Genomic DNA, 15,502 nt, shown 5'->3' with positions numbered 1-15,502 from the left:
GAAGGAAGGGGAGGAGTGGCTCTAATGATGAGAAAGGAATGGAGTTTCAAGGAGATGGTTATTCTGGGCTGCGAAGGGTTCAGAGACTTCATAACAGGCACCGTGACGATGGACAACATGGAGAGCGAAACTGCTGGAGTATTCACTCTGAATACCTAGTATTCACCCAAGTATTAACTCTGAACGATTCAGACATAAGGGAAATCGATCTTGAAGCCTCCGTGGGTATAAATGATCACAGTGTACTGTTGTTTGAATATCTGGTCGAAGAAGGGTTAATGTACTCAAGGAAGGGACCAGAAAGCAGGAGGCCGGCATTCCGGAAAGGAAACTATGAGATGAGAAAATTCCTAACTGAAATAGCTTGGGAAACAGAGCTCAGAGGAAAGACGGATCAAGACAAGATGGACTACATCACACATAAGTGTGAGGAGGCAGCAGACAAGTTCGTCCCAGTCCTAAAGGAAAAATATGAAATGGAGATGAGAAACACAAGGTTTAATCAGAGTTACAAGCTAGCAAAGCAACTTAGTAAAAGGGCGTGCAGAAACTATAGAAACAACAGAACACTAGAGAGCAGAGAAAGATACCAGAGCGCCAGGAATGAATACGTCAGGGTGAGAAGAAAGGTAGAGAGGCAATATGAAAATAACATAGCGAGCAAAGCAAAGACTCAACCCAAACTGCTGCCAAGCCACATCAGGAGGAAAACAACAGTGAATGAACTGATAATGAAACTGAGGATAGGGGCAGAAAGATTCACTTCAAACGACTAGGAAATGTGAGAGGAACTCAATAAGGAATTACAGGAAGTCTTCACCTCAGAGCAAGGAGAAGTCCCAGAGATAAGGGAGAGAACATCAAACCAGACACCACTAGAGGAGTTTGTGATTACCAGTGGGGAGGTGAGGAACCATCTGCTATATTTGGACGTGACGAAGGCAATAGGCCCGGATGTAATCTCACCATGGATTTTAAAGGAAGGAGCAGAAGCTCTGTGCCTACCACTCTCCATGGTGTACAACAAGTCACTGGTAACAGGTGAGCTGACAAAAATTTGGAAGACGGCCAATTTAGTCCCAATATACAAGAAGGGTGATAGGCAGGAGGCATTGAACTACAGGCCTGTGTCCCTAACTTGCATTCCATGCAAGATGATGGAAAAGATTGTGCGAAAAAGCTAGTGGAACATCTGGAGCGGAAGAACTTTGTAACACAACATCAACATGGGTTCAGAGATGGCAAATCATGCCTAACAGGATTAATTGAGTTCTATGACCAGGCAACAATAATCAGGCAAGAGAGAGAGGCCTTGGCAGACTGCATATTTCTGGACTGCCAGAAAGCTTTTGACACAGTACCACATAAGAGACTAGTGCACAAACTGGAGATGCAGGCAGGAGTGAAAGGTAAGGTACTCCACTGGATAAGAGAGTACCTAAGCAACAGGACACGGACAGACATCGTGAAGGGTGAGGTATCGGAGTGGCGGGAAGTCACCATGTGGAGTCCGACAGGGATCAGTCCTTGGACCTATACTGTTTCTGATTTACGTAAATGATCTCCCAGACGGAATTGACTCGTTTCTTTCGATGTTTGCTGATGATGCAAAAATTATGAGGAGGATCAGGACAGAGGACGATAGTATGAGGCTACAAGATGACCTAGACAAACTGAAGGAATGGTCCGACAAATGGCTACTAAAGTTCAACCCAAGTAAATGTAAGGTAATGAAACTAGGAGGAGGAACTAGGTGGCCAGTCACTGGATACCGAATGGGAGATGAAGTCCTTCAGGAAGCGGACAAAGAGAAAGATCTGGGTGTTGGTATCACGCCAAACCTGTCTCTCAAAGCCCACATCAAAAGAATAACATCAGCGGCCTATGCGAGGCTGACTAACATCAGAACTACTTTCAGAAACCTGTGTAAGGAATCCTTCAGAACCTTGTATACCACATATGTAAGGTCAATCCTGGAGTATGCGGCCCCAGCATGGAGCCCGTACCTTGTCAAGCAAAAGACGAAGCTGGAAAAAGTTCAGAGGTATGCCACTAGGCTAGTGACAGAACTAAGAGGCATGAGTTATGAGGACAGACTACGTGAACTGCACCTCACGTCGCTGGAAGGCAGAAGAGCTAGGGAAGACATGATCACCACATACAAAATTTTCAGGGGAATTAACAGGGTGAACAAAGATGGATTATTTAACATGTGTGGTACACACACAAGGGGACACAGGTGGAAGCTGAGTACCCAAATGAGCCACAGAGACATTAGAAAGAACTTTTTCAGTGTCAGAGTAGTTAGTAAATGGAATGCACTATGAAGTGATGTGGTGGAGGCTGACTCCATTCAGTTTCAAATGTAGATATGTGTTACAACCATTGAGACTTAGTACGGTTCTTTCCCCGCAGTGATTAATTATATTAAATCGGCCTTGCCAACAGGTGTCTAGGGGTAAAGGAATAAAACACTGCATAACTTGGGGAAACAATATATCTACGTTAAGGATGACAAACATAATAATTAAATGGTACAGATAATAGCCAGAAATATTCTTTAGCATGCAATATTATATATACAAATCCTTATTGAGCAATGAGCAATATCACCAGCACATGAATTACTTAATAGAGTAAATGCACAATCATCTAACCAGAGAATTAACCAAGTATTAGCTAAAATAACCATTACCAAGGACTTAACTTAAAACATGTCTCCTCTCGACCAAAACTGCCAGCCTCTGCCCAAGCGTCGGATCCCAGGGCAGGCGTCTACCACAATATCAACTAAACATCCACATAAACTATTGTAGAAATTCTACTAACATAATGTAGTACTAATATTCAAATCATTATTAATCATAAGAGTATATAATAATGTTACATTACTCAATATAATTTACTGGCAAACAATAATAAGAATTAGTCAAGGTTGAACTATACTCACTCGCTTGACATCAAGTTCCCACACTGGCCATATCCAAATATGGTCAACCCCCCACACGGAGAAACCAACATGAAAATACTTGCAAAAGCCTCATACAATATAATGCAACTCAGGCACACAACAGCATGCTACAATATATAACATACAAGAATCTAATATCATCCAACTGGATACTATAATAATTATAGAACAAGACAATAGTAATATAAGCATCAGGAGTAATGTTAGAATCCTAGTAAGATTCGTAACAGCAGGACTCTGGGTCGAAGGTGTCACTTACTCTACAGGCAGCATAACGGAGGCAAAAACATTGAGCGTTACCCTGAGACAAGGGGACAGAGCAACCTTCAAACTCTCAAAAAGTGAGTGGGGACCCAGGGGTCGCATCCATTGGACCCCTTTCACCCCTACAGGGCTTCCCAGGGCCCTAAGACAGGTTTTGTTAAGGGTAAGCCCAGCCAGGGTACTGCTAACTGGCACCCAAGTCTACCAAACAAATTTCTAAAACTGAACCCCCGGGACGTGTCCACTCACGGGGGCCAAGCAGGGGAACCACCGAGCCCAGGAGGTCAGGGTCCTAATATAACAGGGGGCAGGGGAACAAAAGCAGGCCCCCCCTTACTAGGTACAAAAGCAGGCCCCCCCCACTAGGTACAAAAGCAGGCTCCCCCCCACTAGGTACAAAATCAGGGCCCCCCCACTAGGTACAAAAGCAGGCCCCCCCCCCCACTAGGTACAAAAGCAGGGCCCCCCACTAGGTACAAAAGCCGGCCCCCCCCCACTAGGTACAAAAGCAGGGCCCACCCCCACTAGGTACAAAAGCAGGCCCCCCCCCCCCACTAGGTACAAAAGCAGGGCCCCCCCCACTAGGTACAAAAGCAGGCCCCCCCCCACTATGCACAAAAAAAATGAAAAGAAAAACCCCGCAAGAGGACAACGGTACCCAGAAGGAACAGAACCGGCCACTGTAATATGTGAAAACTAGCTGCGCAGTACCCTGTGCTCCTACCAGTGCAAAAACTACCAGTTACTCCAAGGTAAAAAGCGAGGAGGAAACCCCCAACACTCCCAGGGCGGTCAATTACCGAGCAGCAAAAGACCAACAGAGGTAGTTCCCAAGGTTCCTTGTGGAAGACAACCCCAGTCCCCAAGGGCTGGGGCACTCAGCACTCAGTACAGGGCACTCAGGGAAGGGAACCCTAAGCACATGCAGCCCGAGTACCTGTGAATATTAGATTATTACTCCCTGCTCACACGCCACTGTAAGAGCAGTACTGAACACAAGGCATAGCACAACAGAGAGAATCTGGAGCTGGAGCCACACGACTGAGCCTTATCACATCAGCCGAGAACTGGGGTGTGGATCGCTGGCATGAGGGGTCTGGGGCTCCCCCTTCCCCCTCCCGGGGGTTGGGGGGGGGAGCTGAGCAGAAAAGTGACATGGCACATGTGGCATCATGTTCGTTTTCATTTGGGGAGTTCAGTTCACTCGTTTGTTTCAGTAGTGGTTTTAACCAGAAGAGGGGCTTGTTTTGAGGCGCTTGCCTTTCTGGGTGCCTGGCCTGGTCAATGGCAGACATAGAATGCTCCAAATCACATGTGCAGTTAAATAGGTCATTGCTCCTCGTGCCTCTCTGAGGGGGCCAGGTCCTGGCTCGTGGTCCCTGGTAGGCCTAAAACTTCATTCACACTGATGCCAATACTGTATACATATCTGTCTGGATAGCTCTGGGGAGCTTCCGGGCTCTCACCTAGAAAATGACGTTTTATTACATTCAAAGCTGGTTTTTTATTGTTTTGTGTGATGGAACTAAAAAGGAGTTCCCAGAAACCTTGGCAAGATGAGAAGGCTCAACTGTATCTACACTCGAATTGAAAGGGACAACCCTCGTAGCAGCCGAAGGGATATCCCAAAGAAAAACCCCAACCCTAAACCTGCTAATGGGCCAGGGGCAGGGGGAAAAAAGAGAAGGGCAAACTCCCTGCCCAAAGGAGAAAGAAGGAAAAGGAGGTATGGACAAAATCACCGCCTATTCCATGAGACAAGCATCATTTGCTAGCCCCGGACCTCAAACCGGGGACACAACCTTGACTGCTGCAATCCAGGAACTAAAGACACCAGCAGTTGCTGCCAGAAGCCCCTCCAAAATTGGCAGAGTAGAGCAACTTGAAGGGAGCATCCGCTTCATGACTCAGAGCCAAAGTTGTCACAGACCCAACAGGTAGCAGTGGAGGCAGACAAACTGAACATTGCCACAAAGCATGGATGGTGCACAACCCAGAAATTTGCTCGAAGTGAGAGCAGGGATGGTGGGTGGATCACAAGGACCACCAAACCCATAGGGGTTTTCCAGGGCTTGCAGGGTGAATGTTCCCTGCAGGTATGCCCAGGCACTGTTATCGCTATACAGGTAAACACCAGCATATAAACACACTCGACCCAAGGAGAGACTGACAGTCCAAGACAATAAGCTTACCTTCAGGGCGAGAGCCACCACAAGCATGGAGACCCCTTTAGGGAGTGAACCCTGACAACGCAAGGACAGCACTTAATGAGCGCACATGGAAGGTAGCCCTGGGCACATGCAGCTCCAAGAACACTAAACTGGCTCACGTTGCACAACCATACACAGAAAAAGCCTCGAGGGCAAAACACCACTGAGCTGAAACCAAGACCAGAGTCAGAACAATGAGAGAGGAACTAGGCACATTCATATCAGCATTAGAACTGAGGGTGGAGCAGTTGGCTGACACCTGACTGCCTCCCTCCTCCCCCCAAATGTTGAGGGAGGTGGAGGCAAATGAGCTAGCTCAAGTTTCATGAATTTTCAATTGTTTGTTTACATTGTTGTTCATTTGGTGGTTTTGAGGCTGTGGTCTATTTTGTTGCATTGACTTTCTGGGTGCCTTGCTTTGGTGGTGGCAAACAGAAATAAGTTGACAAATATTTTTCAGAACTGCCTTTGCTCCTTGCTGCACCTGTGAGGTGGGTCAGGTTCTGTCAATACGAACTCCACAACTGATGGCACCTTGTAGTTTGGCACTATATCAGTATAGTAGCTTCAGGGAGCCACTAGGGGCTTTCTACTGAAAAAAATAGGTTGTGGAAATAATAAGACTCAAATAGTAGTTATATCATCTAAGACTAGCCGGTGTGGCACTGTTCCAGGTCTAAAACAGACTTACTTGTTCATCCACACCTTAATCTCTGAACCATTTAGGTTTAAGGTGTTCCACTCAATACAATAATTTAGTGATGTTTGCAATGCTGGACATTTCTTAGAATTATGATACTGAGGATATAACAGTTAATGTGTTTCTTTTTTCTCCTATGCAGGAACGCAATGTGGAAGTGTTATTCTGCTACGAGGCCTATGATGTAGTAGTTCTCATGCAGCTACGGGAATTCACTATCAGGAAAATTGTTTCTGTAGAGAAAGAAAAGCGTCAGCATAAAGAAGCAGTTGATTACGAAGGAAGTAAGAAACTTAACAACTTTTGTATAACTTTTCTAACTGGCTGCTAAGAAGACAGAAAAACATTATGTTCATGAGTTTTTATTCATTCTTTGGTGAAAATTTTTTTTTTTTTATATTACTGCTAATTCCCCTCCTCTTTTAATTTGTATATTAATGTGAAATAACTGGTGTCCCATAATTTTCTGTTCTCGTAAGTTTCCAATTGTCTACATGCATCTACAATCTGGATTAATTAAAATTCCATAATGCCCATTGAATCTTTGCACACAAGTGCATTCAAATCATTAATTTGATTTTTAATACTGCTTTTGTTATTGTATTTTCTGTGAGGGAAATTGTCAGCTCTCTGGAGCTATCACACTGAATAAGTGCCATACTACTAGGTGTCATCAGTTGCAGAGTTCTGTTGGCCTTCTGTGGACTATGAGAAAAAAGTCCACTACGGGCTCACCATAGCCCGTGCTACTTGGAACTTTTTGTTCCAAGTTGCGAATCTTATACAACAAAACAACTATGAGCCAGATCCTGCCCCCCCCCCTTCAGAGAGGAGCAGGGAGCAATGGCCTGTGAACACTTTAAATAAATGTAAAGTTTATCACCTTTTCCACCATCCAAGGGAAGGCTCCTAGCAAGATAAGCAAATCAAAACAGACTACCGCATGGTTAAAACGAAACCGTAGCCTAAAATTTCCCAAACGAACTCCCCCACAATGAAAACAACATTTTGTGAAACTAGCCCCCCCCCCCTTCACTAGTCTGCCCCCCCCCTTTCACTAGTCTGCCCCCCCCCCCTTTCACTAGTCTGCCCCCCCCCCCTAACCTGCCTGGGTCAGCCAGGTCGTGCTGAGTCTAGTTCTATACTGATGTCCGGGCCTGGTAGTCACTTTGCTCTGGCTCTGGTATCCCGTTTTCTTTGGTGTTTTTGCTGTTGAGGCGGTGTGTTCCTATAGGGATGTGTGCGTGAGCCAGGAGTTTAGTGTACTGGAACTGCATGTGCTCAGGGTTTCCTTCCCTGTGCGCTCTGTAAGTACTAGCCTTGCATGGCGAAGGTTATCTTTCCCTGGGGGCATTCAGTCAACACTCCTTTCAGGGGGGCTTCCTCACGTGTGGTGGTCCTCGCCCTTAAGGTAAACCTTTAATCTGTGTTATTAAATAAATTAAATATATTAAAGCCTTTAATAAGTAAATTTGTGACTTTGTTTTTCCTTGGTTTGGGAGTGTTTTGGTTGGTGGGGAGCATTGTGGTCTGTGTGACCAGTTATTTTGTTAAAACAAACTGTGCCGAAGCTTCTCGCAGGCTACTCATACTCCTGCTGGGGTGGGGTATTTTCATACTCATGCATGGTATTTTCATGCAGGAGTGGGATATTTCATACCTGTACGTTTTTAGACTTGGGTTCGACTCCCTCTTAATTTTGCTTTCGGGGTTCCTTTGGGTTTCCCTGGGGGTAGGCATCTTTCTGGAGGTTTCTGTCCTCATGTCTTCCCCTTTGGAGGAGCATGAGGTTCTGTTGTGTGGCCCTATAAAAATAATGTATTGGGAATTGCAAGTCACTCTGTTACTCACATGTGTCTAAGAGTCGTACAGTACCTGTCTATTGATAGGTTAACCTTAATATTTTTGTGATTGCATTATGGCTATTTGTCCAAACATACAGTACTAAATTTATTTATAATTATTGATGGAAGATTCACCCAGTCAATTTCTGATGTTAAGTATTCTTGAAGCGTTTAGTGGTGTATTATTCCATCTGTCTTGCAGTCAAAGATGCTCTGTTTAAAGTGGTTTTTAGCTTGACATATTTGACGAAAGCTCAATTTGTTGTAATCTACAAGCTGGGAAGATGTACACCAAAGGACAGATGGTGTACCCAGACAAGAGGAAGGGTTTGGTGTATCTGTACCAAGCAGATGATTCCCTTATGCATATCTGTTGGAAGGACCGTGGCACTGGAACAGTTGAAGAGGTAGGACATTTACATCAATTGAAAGGCAAGGCAGTTTTATCTTCAGAATATAAATGTTTGGTAACCATTGTAACCATAGTCAAGCAAAAGTATTGTAGGTGGCTGTCAAACTGCTGAAATAATGCATGGATTTTGATGGACAATCTTATATTAAAAGTGATACATTTGGTAGATCAGTATAAAGTCTACAGGGACAAATCTGACCCAAATTTTATTTGTCAAGCACTTGCATGTATAGATTGTCAAAAGCTTAATTATTTATTTTTTTAATTTAAATGTGGCTTGAAAGCATAAATGTTAAAGTAAGCTGTTATTTTTCAGGATGTGATTATTTTCCCTGATGACTGTGAATATAAGCGTGTGTCACAGTGCACGACTGGTAGAGTTTTTGTACTCAAGTTTAAATCGTCAAGCAGACGACTCTTCTTTTGGATGCAGGTAAAAAAAAATAGTGTACTTGTATATGATATTGAATTTGTGGTTGTTGATAAATTGTTATAGAAGGGCAAAATGTATTGGCAAGTAAAGACTAGTAGTTTTAAAGTAGAAATTGTTAAGTACTGTAGTAGGTGTTTACATTTACAGCAAATAACTCGATATAAATGACATGTGGTACATCATGAACTTCCACAATATTTGCGTACTTTAAGGTTTTGCCTCCATAGGTGGTAAGATTGCTGAACTAACCAATGGTAATTTGTCTAATGTGCCGAGGGCTCGATGGTGCATTGTGAATTGGTGTTTACAATAATGTGCTGGAAGGTAATGCACCATCTATAGCAGATAATAAAACATATATACAGTATAGAGACCATTTTGGTAATCATACCCAAGCAGGTTGTATTATAAATGCAACAATTTTTTTTTTTTTTACTTTAGGAGCCGCCCAAGACGGACAAGGATGATGAGCAGTCTCGCAAAGTGAATGAACTACTCAATAATCCACCAGCTCCAGGGTCACAGCGCCCATCTGGTTCAACTGCAAATCCTGCTCTGGGATCGGAAATTACCAATTTAAGGGATTCTGATATCCAGAATCTGTTTGGGAATATTTCGCAACAACAGCTGATGCAGATCTTGGGAAGTGGAATGTCCAGTTTGGCAACACTGCTTGGTCCAGGGTTAGTTTATTATATAAATATGTATTGAGATAACCTTGTATAAATATTTCTTTAAATAGTTTATTAGCTAGTTTGACAAGATTTTAACCAGTAGTAGTAGTGAACAATAACAGAATATTGAAAGAAATTTGGCATGTCATTTTAGTGTAGAAAAGTATAAATATTGTAAAACTAAACACAAATGTGGCAGAAATGCTTTCAGAAAGCAAGTAATTTGAGATTTGGGGAGCATTTTCTATTAAGCGTACAGTATTTATGTTGTTATTTGAAATGCTTCGTTTGATTGGATGAGAACAAGGGTTTGGACTGTCAAGTTTTGGTATAGAATTTGCCGAGTACTATAGAGCTGTGTTCATAATGGCAGACATGTTAAAGTAAATAGTGTTGTTTAAATAATGTGTTTGGATATATGTTTTCAAATCAGATATATGTTTTGGATATATGTTTTCAGTCAGTCAGGTGCAGTCACAGTGAGAGGTTGTGTTAGCTGGAGCTCCGATTCTAATAACATTATTATTGCAATAATGGAAGGATTAGTAAAAGATTTGGTGAGTCTGGTTGGAGCTCTGAGAGCAGAGATGGATTCCCTGCGGGAGGAGGTACGACGGCTACGACTTCGGGAGGAAACGAAGGAGGAGGCCAGTGTTGACGGGACCTCATTAAGAAGGACTGACGAAACCAGTATTAAGAAGTCCTCGTCTTGGCAAGTTGTGAAAGACAGGGGTCTTAAGAAGACCTTGGCAAAACCGACAACTAATAGCCTACACCTAAGGACTTTTAACGCATTTGACGTATTAGAGGACGAGTGCTGTGTTGAACCTGTTGTTCAGCGAGGTGGCAAAGACAAAGTAACGAGGAGCATTGAAGCGCAGGTCCCTCAAACTGCTCGAAAGGAAAAGGGAGAATCGAAGCGAATTTTGGTTGTGGGAGATTCCAAAGTGAGGTATTTAGACAGAACGTTTTGTGCCAGAGATAGGGGGAACAGATTAAAGGTTTGCTATCCGGGAGCTGGAATTGGTGATATTGTTGGAAACATGAATGATATTATGACAGGAAATGGAAACAAACCCATTATTTGTATTAGTGCAGGGGGTAATGATATTGGACGAGTTAGGAGTGAGGAACTAATACAGAGATTCAGGACAGCCATTGAATTAGTTAGGAGCAAGGGAGGAATCCCGATCATATGTGGCATTCTTCCAAGAAAGGGAGTAGGAAATGCATGGATATCGAGGGCACTTGGTGTCAATTGCCGGCTGGAAAGATATTGCAAATCAAATGCAATATCTTTCATAGACAACTGGGAACACTTCTATGGAAGAAATGGAATGTATGCTCGTGATGGGGTGCATCTATCGAGAGCTGGGGTTGTTGCTGTTGCGAACTCGTTGGAAGAAGTGGTTAGAGGTGTTTGTTTGGGTTTAAACTGTTAGCTGATAGAGGTATGGGAATTGATTTGGAGGAAGGAGATAATAAAAGTACATGTTTGTGGGAGAAAGGAATTGGCAAAATGATCAGGGAAAGAGAAGGGCCTCAAAATAACAATTCACTTAAGGTATATTACACTAACAGTAGAAGTCTAAGAAATAAAATTAACGAATTAAATGCTCTTGTCTGCACAGAAAAAATAGATATTATTGCACTTACCGAAACGTGGATGAATGTAGAAAATAGAGAACTATTAGCTGAATATCAAATAAATGGATTTAAGAACATAAGAACATAAGAACAAAGGTAACTGCAGAAGGCCTATTGGCCCATACGAGGCAGCTCCTATTCTATAACCACCCAATCCCACTCATATACTTGTCCAACCCGTGCTTGAAACAATCGAGGGACCCCACCTCCACAATGTTACGCGGCAATTGGTTCCACAAATCAACAACCCTGTTACTGAACCAGTATTTACCCAAGTCTTTCCTAAATCTAAACTTATCCAATTTATATCCATTGTTTCGTGTTCTGTCCTGTGTTGATACTTTTAATACCCTATTAATATCCCCCCGGTTATGTCCATTCATCCACTTGTAAACCTCTATCATGTCACCCCTAACTCTTCGCCTTTCCAGTGAATGCAACTTAAGCTTTGTTAATCTTTCTTCATATGAAAGATTTCTAATTTGGGGAATTAACTTAGTCATCCTACGCTGGACACATTCAAGTGAATTTATATCCATTCTATAATATGGCGACCAAAACTGAACTGCATAATCTAAATGGGGCCTAACTAGAGCAAGATATAGCTTGAGAACCACACCAGGTGTCTTGTTACTAACGCTGCGATTAATAAATCCAAGTGTCCGATTTGCCTTATTACGAACATTTATGCATTGATCCTTTTGTTTTAAATTCTTACTAATCATAACTCCCAGATCCCTTTCGCAATCCGACTTCGCAATCACAACACCATCTAGCTCGTATCTTGTAACTCTATCATCATTACCTAACCTCAGAACTTTACATTTATCAGCATTAAACTGCATCTGCCAATCCTTTGACCATTTCAAAACCCTATCTAGATCAACTTGAAGTGATAGAGAGTCCTCCTCCGAATTAATTTCCCTACCGATTTTCGTATCATCGGCAAATTTGCAAATGTTAAGAACATAAGAACATAAGAACAAAGGTAACTGCAGAAGGCCTATTGGCCCATACGAGGCAGCTCCTATTCTATAACCACCCAATCCCACTCATATACTTGTCCAACCCGTGCTTGAAACAATCGAGGGACCCCACCTCCACAATGTTACGCGGCAATTGGTTCCACAAATCAACAACCCTGTTACTGAACCAGTATTTACCCAAGTCTTTCCTAAATCTAAACTTATCCAATTTATACCCATTGTTTCGTGTTCTGTCCTGTGTTGATACTTTTAATAACCTGTTAATATCCCCCCGGTTATGTCCATTCATCCACTTGTAAACCTCTATCATGTCACCCCTAACTCTTCGCCTTTCCAGTGAATGCAACTTAAGCTTTGTTAATCTTTCTTCATATGAAAGATTTCTAATTTGGGGAATTAACTTAGTCATCCTACGCTGGACACGTTCAAGTGAATTTATATCCATTCTATAATATGGCGACCAAAACTGAACTGCATAATCTAAATGGGGCCTAACTAGAGCAAGATATAGCTTGAGAACCACACCAGGTGTCTTGTTACTAACGCTGCGTTTAATAAATCCAAGTGTCCGATTTGCCTTATTACGAACATTTATGCATTGATCCTTTTGTTTTAAATTCTTACTAATCATAACTCCCAGATCCCTTTCGCAATCCGACTTCGCAATCACAACACCATCTAGCTCGTATCTTGTAACTCTATCATCATTACCTAACCTCAGAACTTTACATTTATCAGCATTAAACTGCATCTGCCAATCCTTTGACCATTTCAAAACCCTATCTAGATCAACTTGAAGTGATAGTGAGTCCTCCTCCGAATTAATTTCCCTACCGATTTTCGTATCATCGGCAAATTTGCAAATGTTGCTACTCAAACCTGAATCTAAATCATTTATATATATTATAAACAACAGAGGTCCCAGGACAGAGCCTTGAGGCACTCCACTTACAACATTTTCCCACTCTGACTTGATTCCATTTATACTAACTCTCTGTTTCCTTTGGTATAGCCATGCCCTAATCCAGCTTAATATAGCACCCCCAATACCATGAGACTCTATTTTTTTAATCAGTCTTTCATGTGGCACTGTATCAAAAGCTTTGCTAAAGTCAAGGTATACAACATCGCAATCCTTACCACTATCAACTGCCTCAACAATGCTAGAATAAAAAGATAACAAATTTGTTAAACATGAACGGCCATTTATAAAACCATGTTGCGACTCAATTATTAATTTATGTTTTTCAAGATGAAGACGAATTTTATTTGCTATTATAGATTCGAGTAACTTTCCCACAATAGACGTTAGGCTAATTGGTCGATAGTTAGACGCAAGTGATCTATCTCCTTTCTTAAAAACTGGTATCACATTAGCAACTTTCCAAAACTCTGGCACTCTGCCTGACTCTATTGATTTATTAAATATGGTTGACAGTGGGTCACAAAGCTCCTCTTTGCATTCTTTAAGCACCCTAGCAAACACTTCATCCGGCCCTGGGGATTTGTTTGGTTTGAGTTTTACTATTTGTTTAAGAACATCCTCCCTGGTAACTGCTAAACTCGTCAACCTGTCCTCGTCCCCACCCACATAGACTTGTTCGGCTGAAGGCATATTGTTAAGTTCCTCTTTAGTAAATACAGATACAAAATATTTATTAAAAATACTACTCATCTCTTCATCACTATCTGTTATTTGACCTGTCTCAGTTTTTAATGGACCTATCCTTTCCCTAGTCTTAGTACGATATAACTGAAAAAACCCTTTAGGATTTGTCTTTGCTTGCCCTGCTATGCGAACTTCATAGTTTCTTTTTGCTTTCCTTATCTCTTTTTTAACATTTCTAACCAGTTGTACGAATTCCTGTTCTAAAGTGACCTCCCCATTTTTAATCCTTTTGTACCAAGCTCTCTTTTTACCTATAAGGTTCTTCAAATTCTTTGTTATCCACTTTGGGTCATTAGTATACGATCTATTCAATTTGTATGGTATACTACGTTCCTGTGCTTTGTTTAGAATATTCTTAAATAAGTTATATATTGAATCCACATCGAAATCCCCATTTAAGTCACCTATCGCTGGGTTCATGTCTCGCTCCAAGACCGGCCCACACCCCATACCCAAGCCTTTCCAATCAATTTGACCCAAAAAATTTCTTAGGCTATTAAAATCAGCTTTTCGAAAATCTGGCACTTTAACAGAATTTTCTCCTACTGGTCTATTCCATTCTATGCTAAATCTGATTTCTTTGTGATCACTGCTCCCTAGCTCACTCCCTATTTCGATGTCATTAATTTGCGTTTCCCTGTTAGTTAACACTAAATCTAAAATATTATTTTCCCGTGTTGGTTCCTTAATGTGTTGCGTAAGAAAGCAATCGTCAATTAATTCTAGAAAATCTTCTGCTTCACTATTCCCTGTTTTGTTCAACCAGTTTATTCCGCTAAAATTAAAGTCACCCATGACATAAATACTGTTAGATCTAGATGCTCTAGATATTTCATCCCATAGATGCTTTGCTTCCATTCTGTCTAAATTTGGTGGCCTATATATTACTCCTATTATAATATTATTAGCTTTTTCGTTTAATTCAATCCAAATAGTTTCTGTGTGTGGCTCTGTTTTGATTCCTTCTTTGAGACTACATTTCAAATTATCCCTAACATATATGGCTACTCCACCTCCTCGTCTAATATATCTATCTGTGTGAAATAGTTTAAATCCATATATTTGATATTCAGCTAATAGTTCTCTATTTTCTACATTCATCCACGTTTCGGTAAGTGCAATAATATCTATTTTTTCTGTGCAGACAAGAGCATTTAATTCGTTAATTTTATTTCTTAGACTTCTACTGTTAGTGTAATATACCCTAAGTGAATTGTTATTTTGCGGACCTTCTCTTTCCCTGATCGTTTTGCCAATTCCTTTCTCCCACAAACACATACTTTTATTACCTCCTTCCTCCAAATCAATTCCCATACCTCTATCTACTAACAGTTTAAACCCAAACAAACACCTCTAACCACTTCTTCTAGCGAGTTCGCAACAGCAACAACCCCAGCTCTCGATAGATGCACCCCATCACGAGCATACATTTCATTTCTTCCATAGAAGTGTTCCCAGTTGTCTATGAAAGATATTGCATTTGATTTGCAATATCTTTCCAGCCGGCAATTGACACCAAGTGCCCTCGATATCCATTCATTTCCCACTCCCTTTCTTGGAAGAATGCCACATATGATCGGGATTCCTCCCTTGCTCCTAACTAACTCTATGGCTGTTTTATACCTCTGAATCAGTTCCTCACTCCTGACTCGACCAACATCATTTCCTCCCACGCTAATGCAAATAATGGGA

General features: G+C 41.7%; 1 protein-coding gene across 1 annotated transcript in view; it reads left to right on the top strand.

Moving 5' to 3' along the window:
* The first annotated feature begins 338 nt into the window (after positions 1-338).
* Positions 339-15,502, top strand: part of LOC123752669 (proteasomal ubiquitin receptor ADRM1-like) — a 47,280-nt gene continuing 32,116 nt past the window's right edge. Inside the window, exons 1-6 of the mRNA XM_069316492.1 lie at positions 339-617; positions 6,288-6,429; positions 7,788-7,807; positions 8,223-8,396; positions 8,718-8,834; positions 9,279-9,517. Of these exons, the coding sequence (XP_069172593.1) occupies positions 339-617; positions 6,288-6,429; positions 7,788-7,807; positions 8,223-8,396; positions 8,718-8,834; positions 9,279-9,517 (971 nt within the window). The remainder of the gene's footprint in view (positions 618-6,287; positions 6,430-7,787; positions 7,808-8,222; positions 8,397-8,717; positions 8,835-9,278; positions 9,518-15,502) is intronic.

This window comes from Procambarus clarkii, chromosome 84 (genome assembly GCF_040958095.1).
Source record: "Procambarus clarkii isolate CNS0578487 chromosome 84, FALCON_Pclarkii_2.0, whole genome shotgun sequence".
In the NCBI taxonomy this organism is placed as follows: domain Eukaryota; kingdom Metazoa; phylum Arthropoda; class Malacostraca; order Decapoda; family Cambaridae; genus Procambarus; species Procambarus clarkii.
This window is presented reverse-complemented; position numbering and strand designations above follow the sequence as displayed.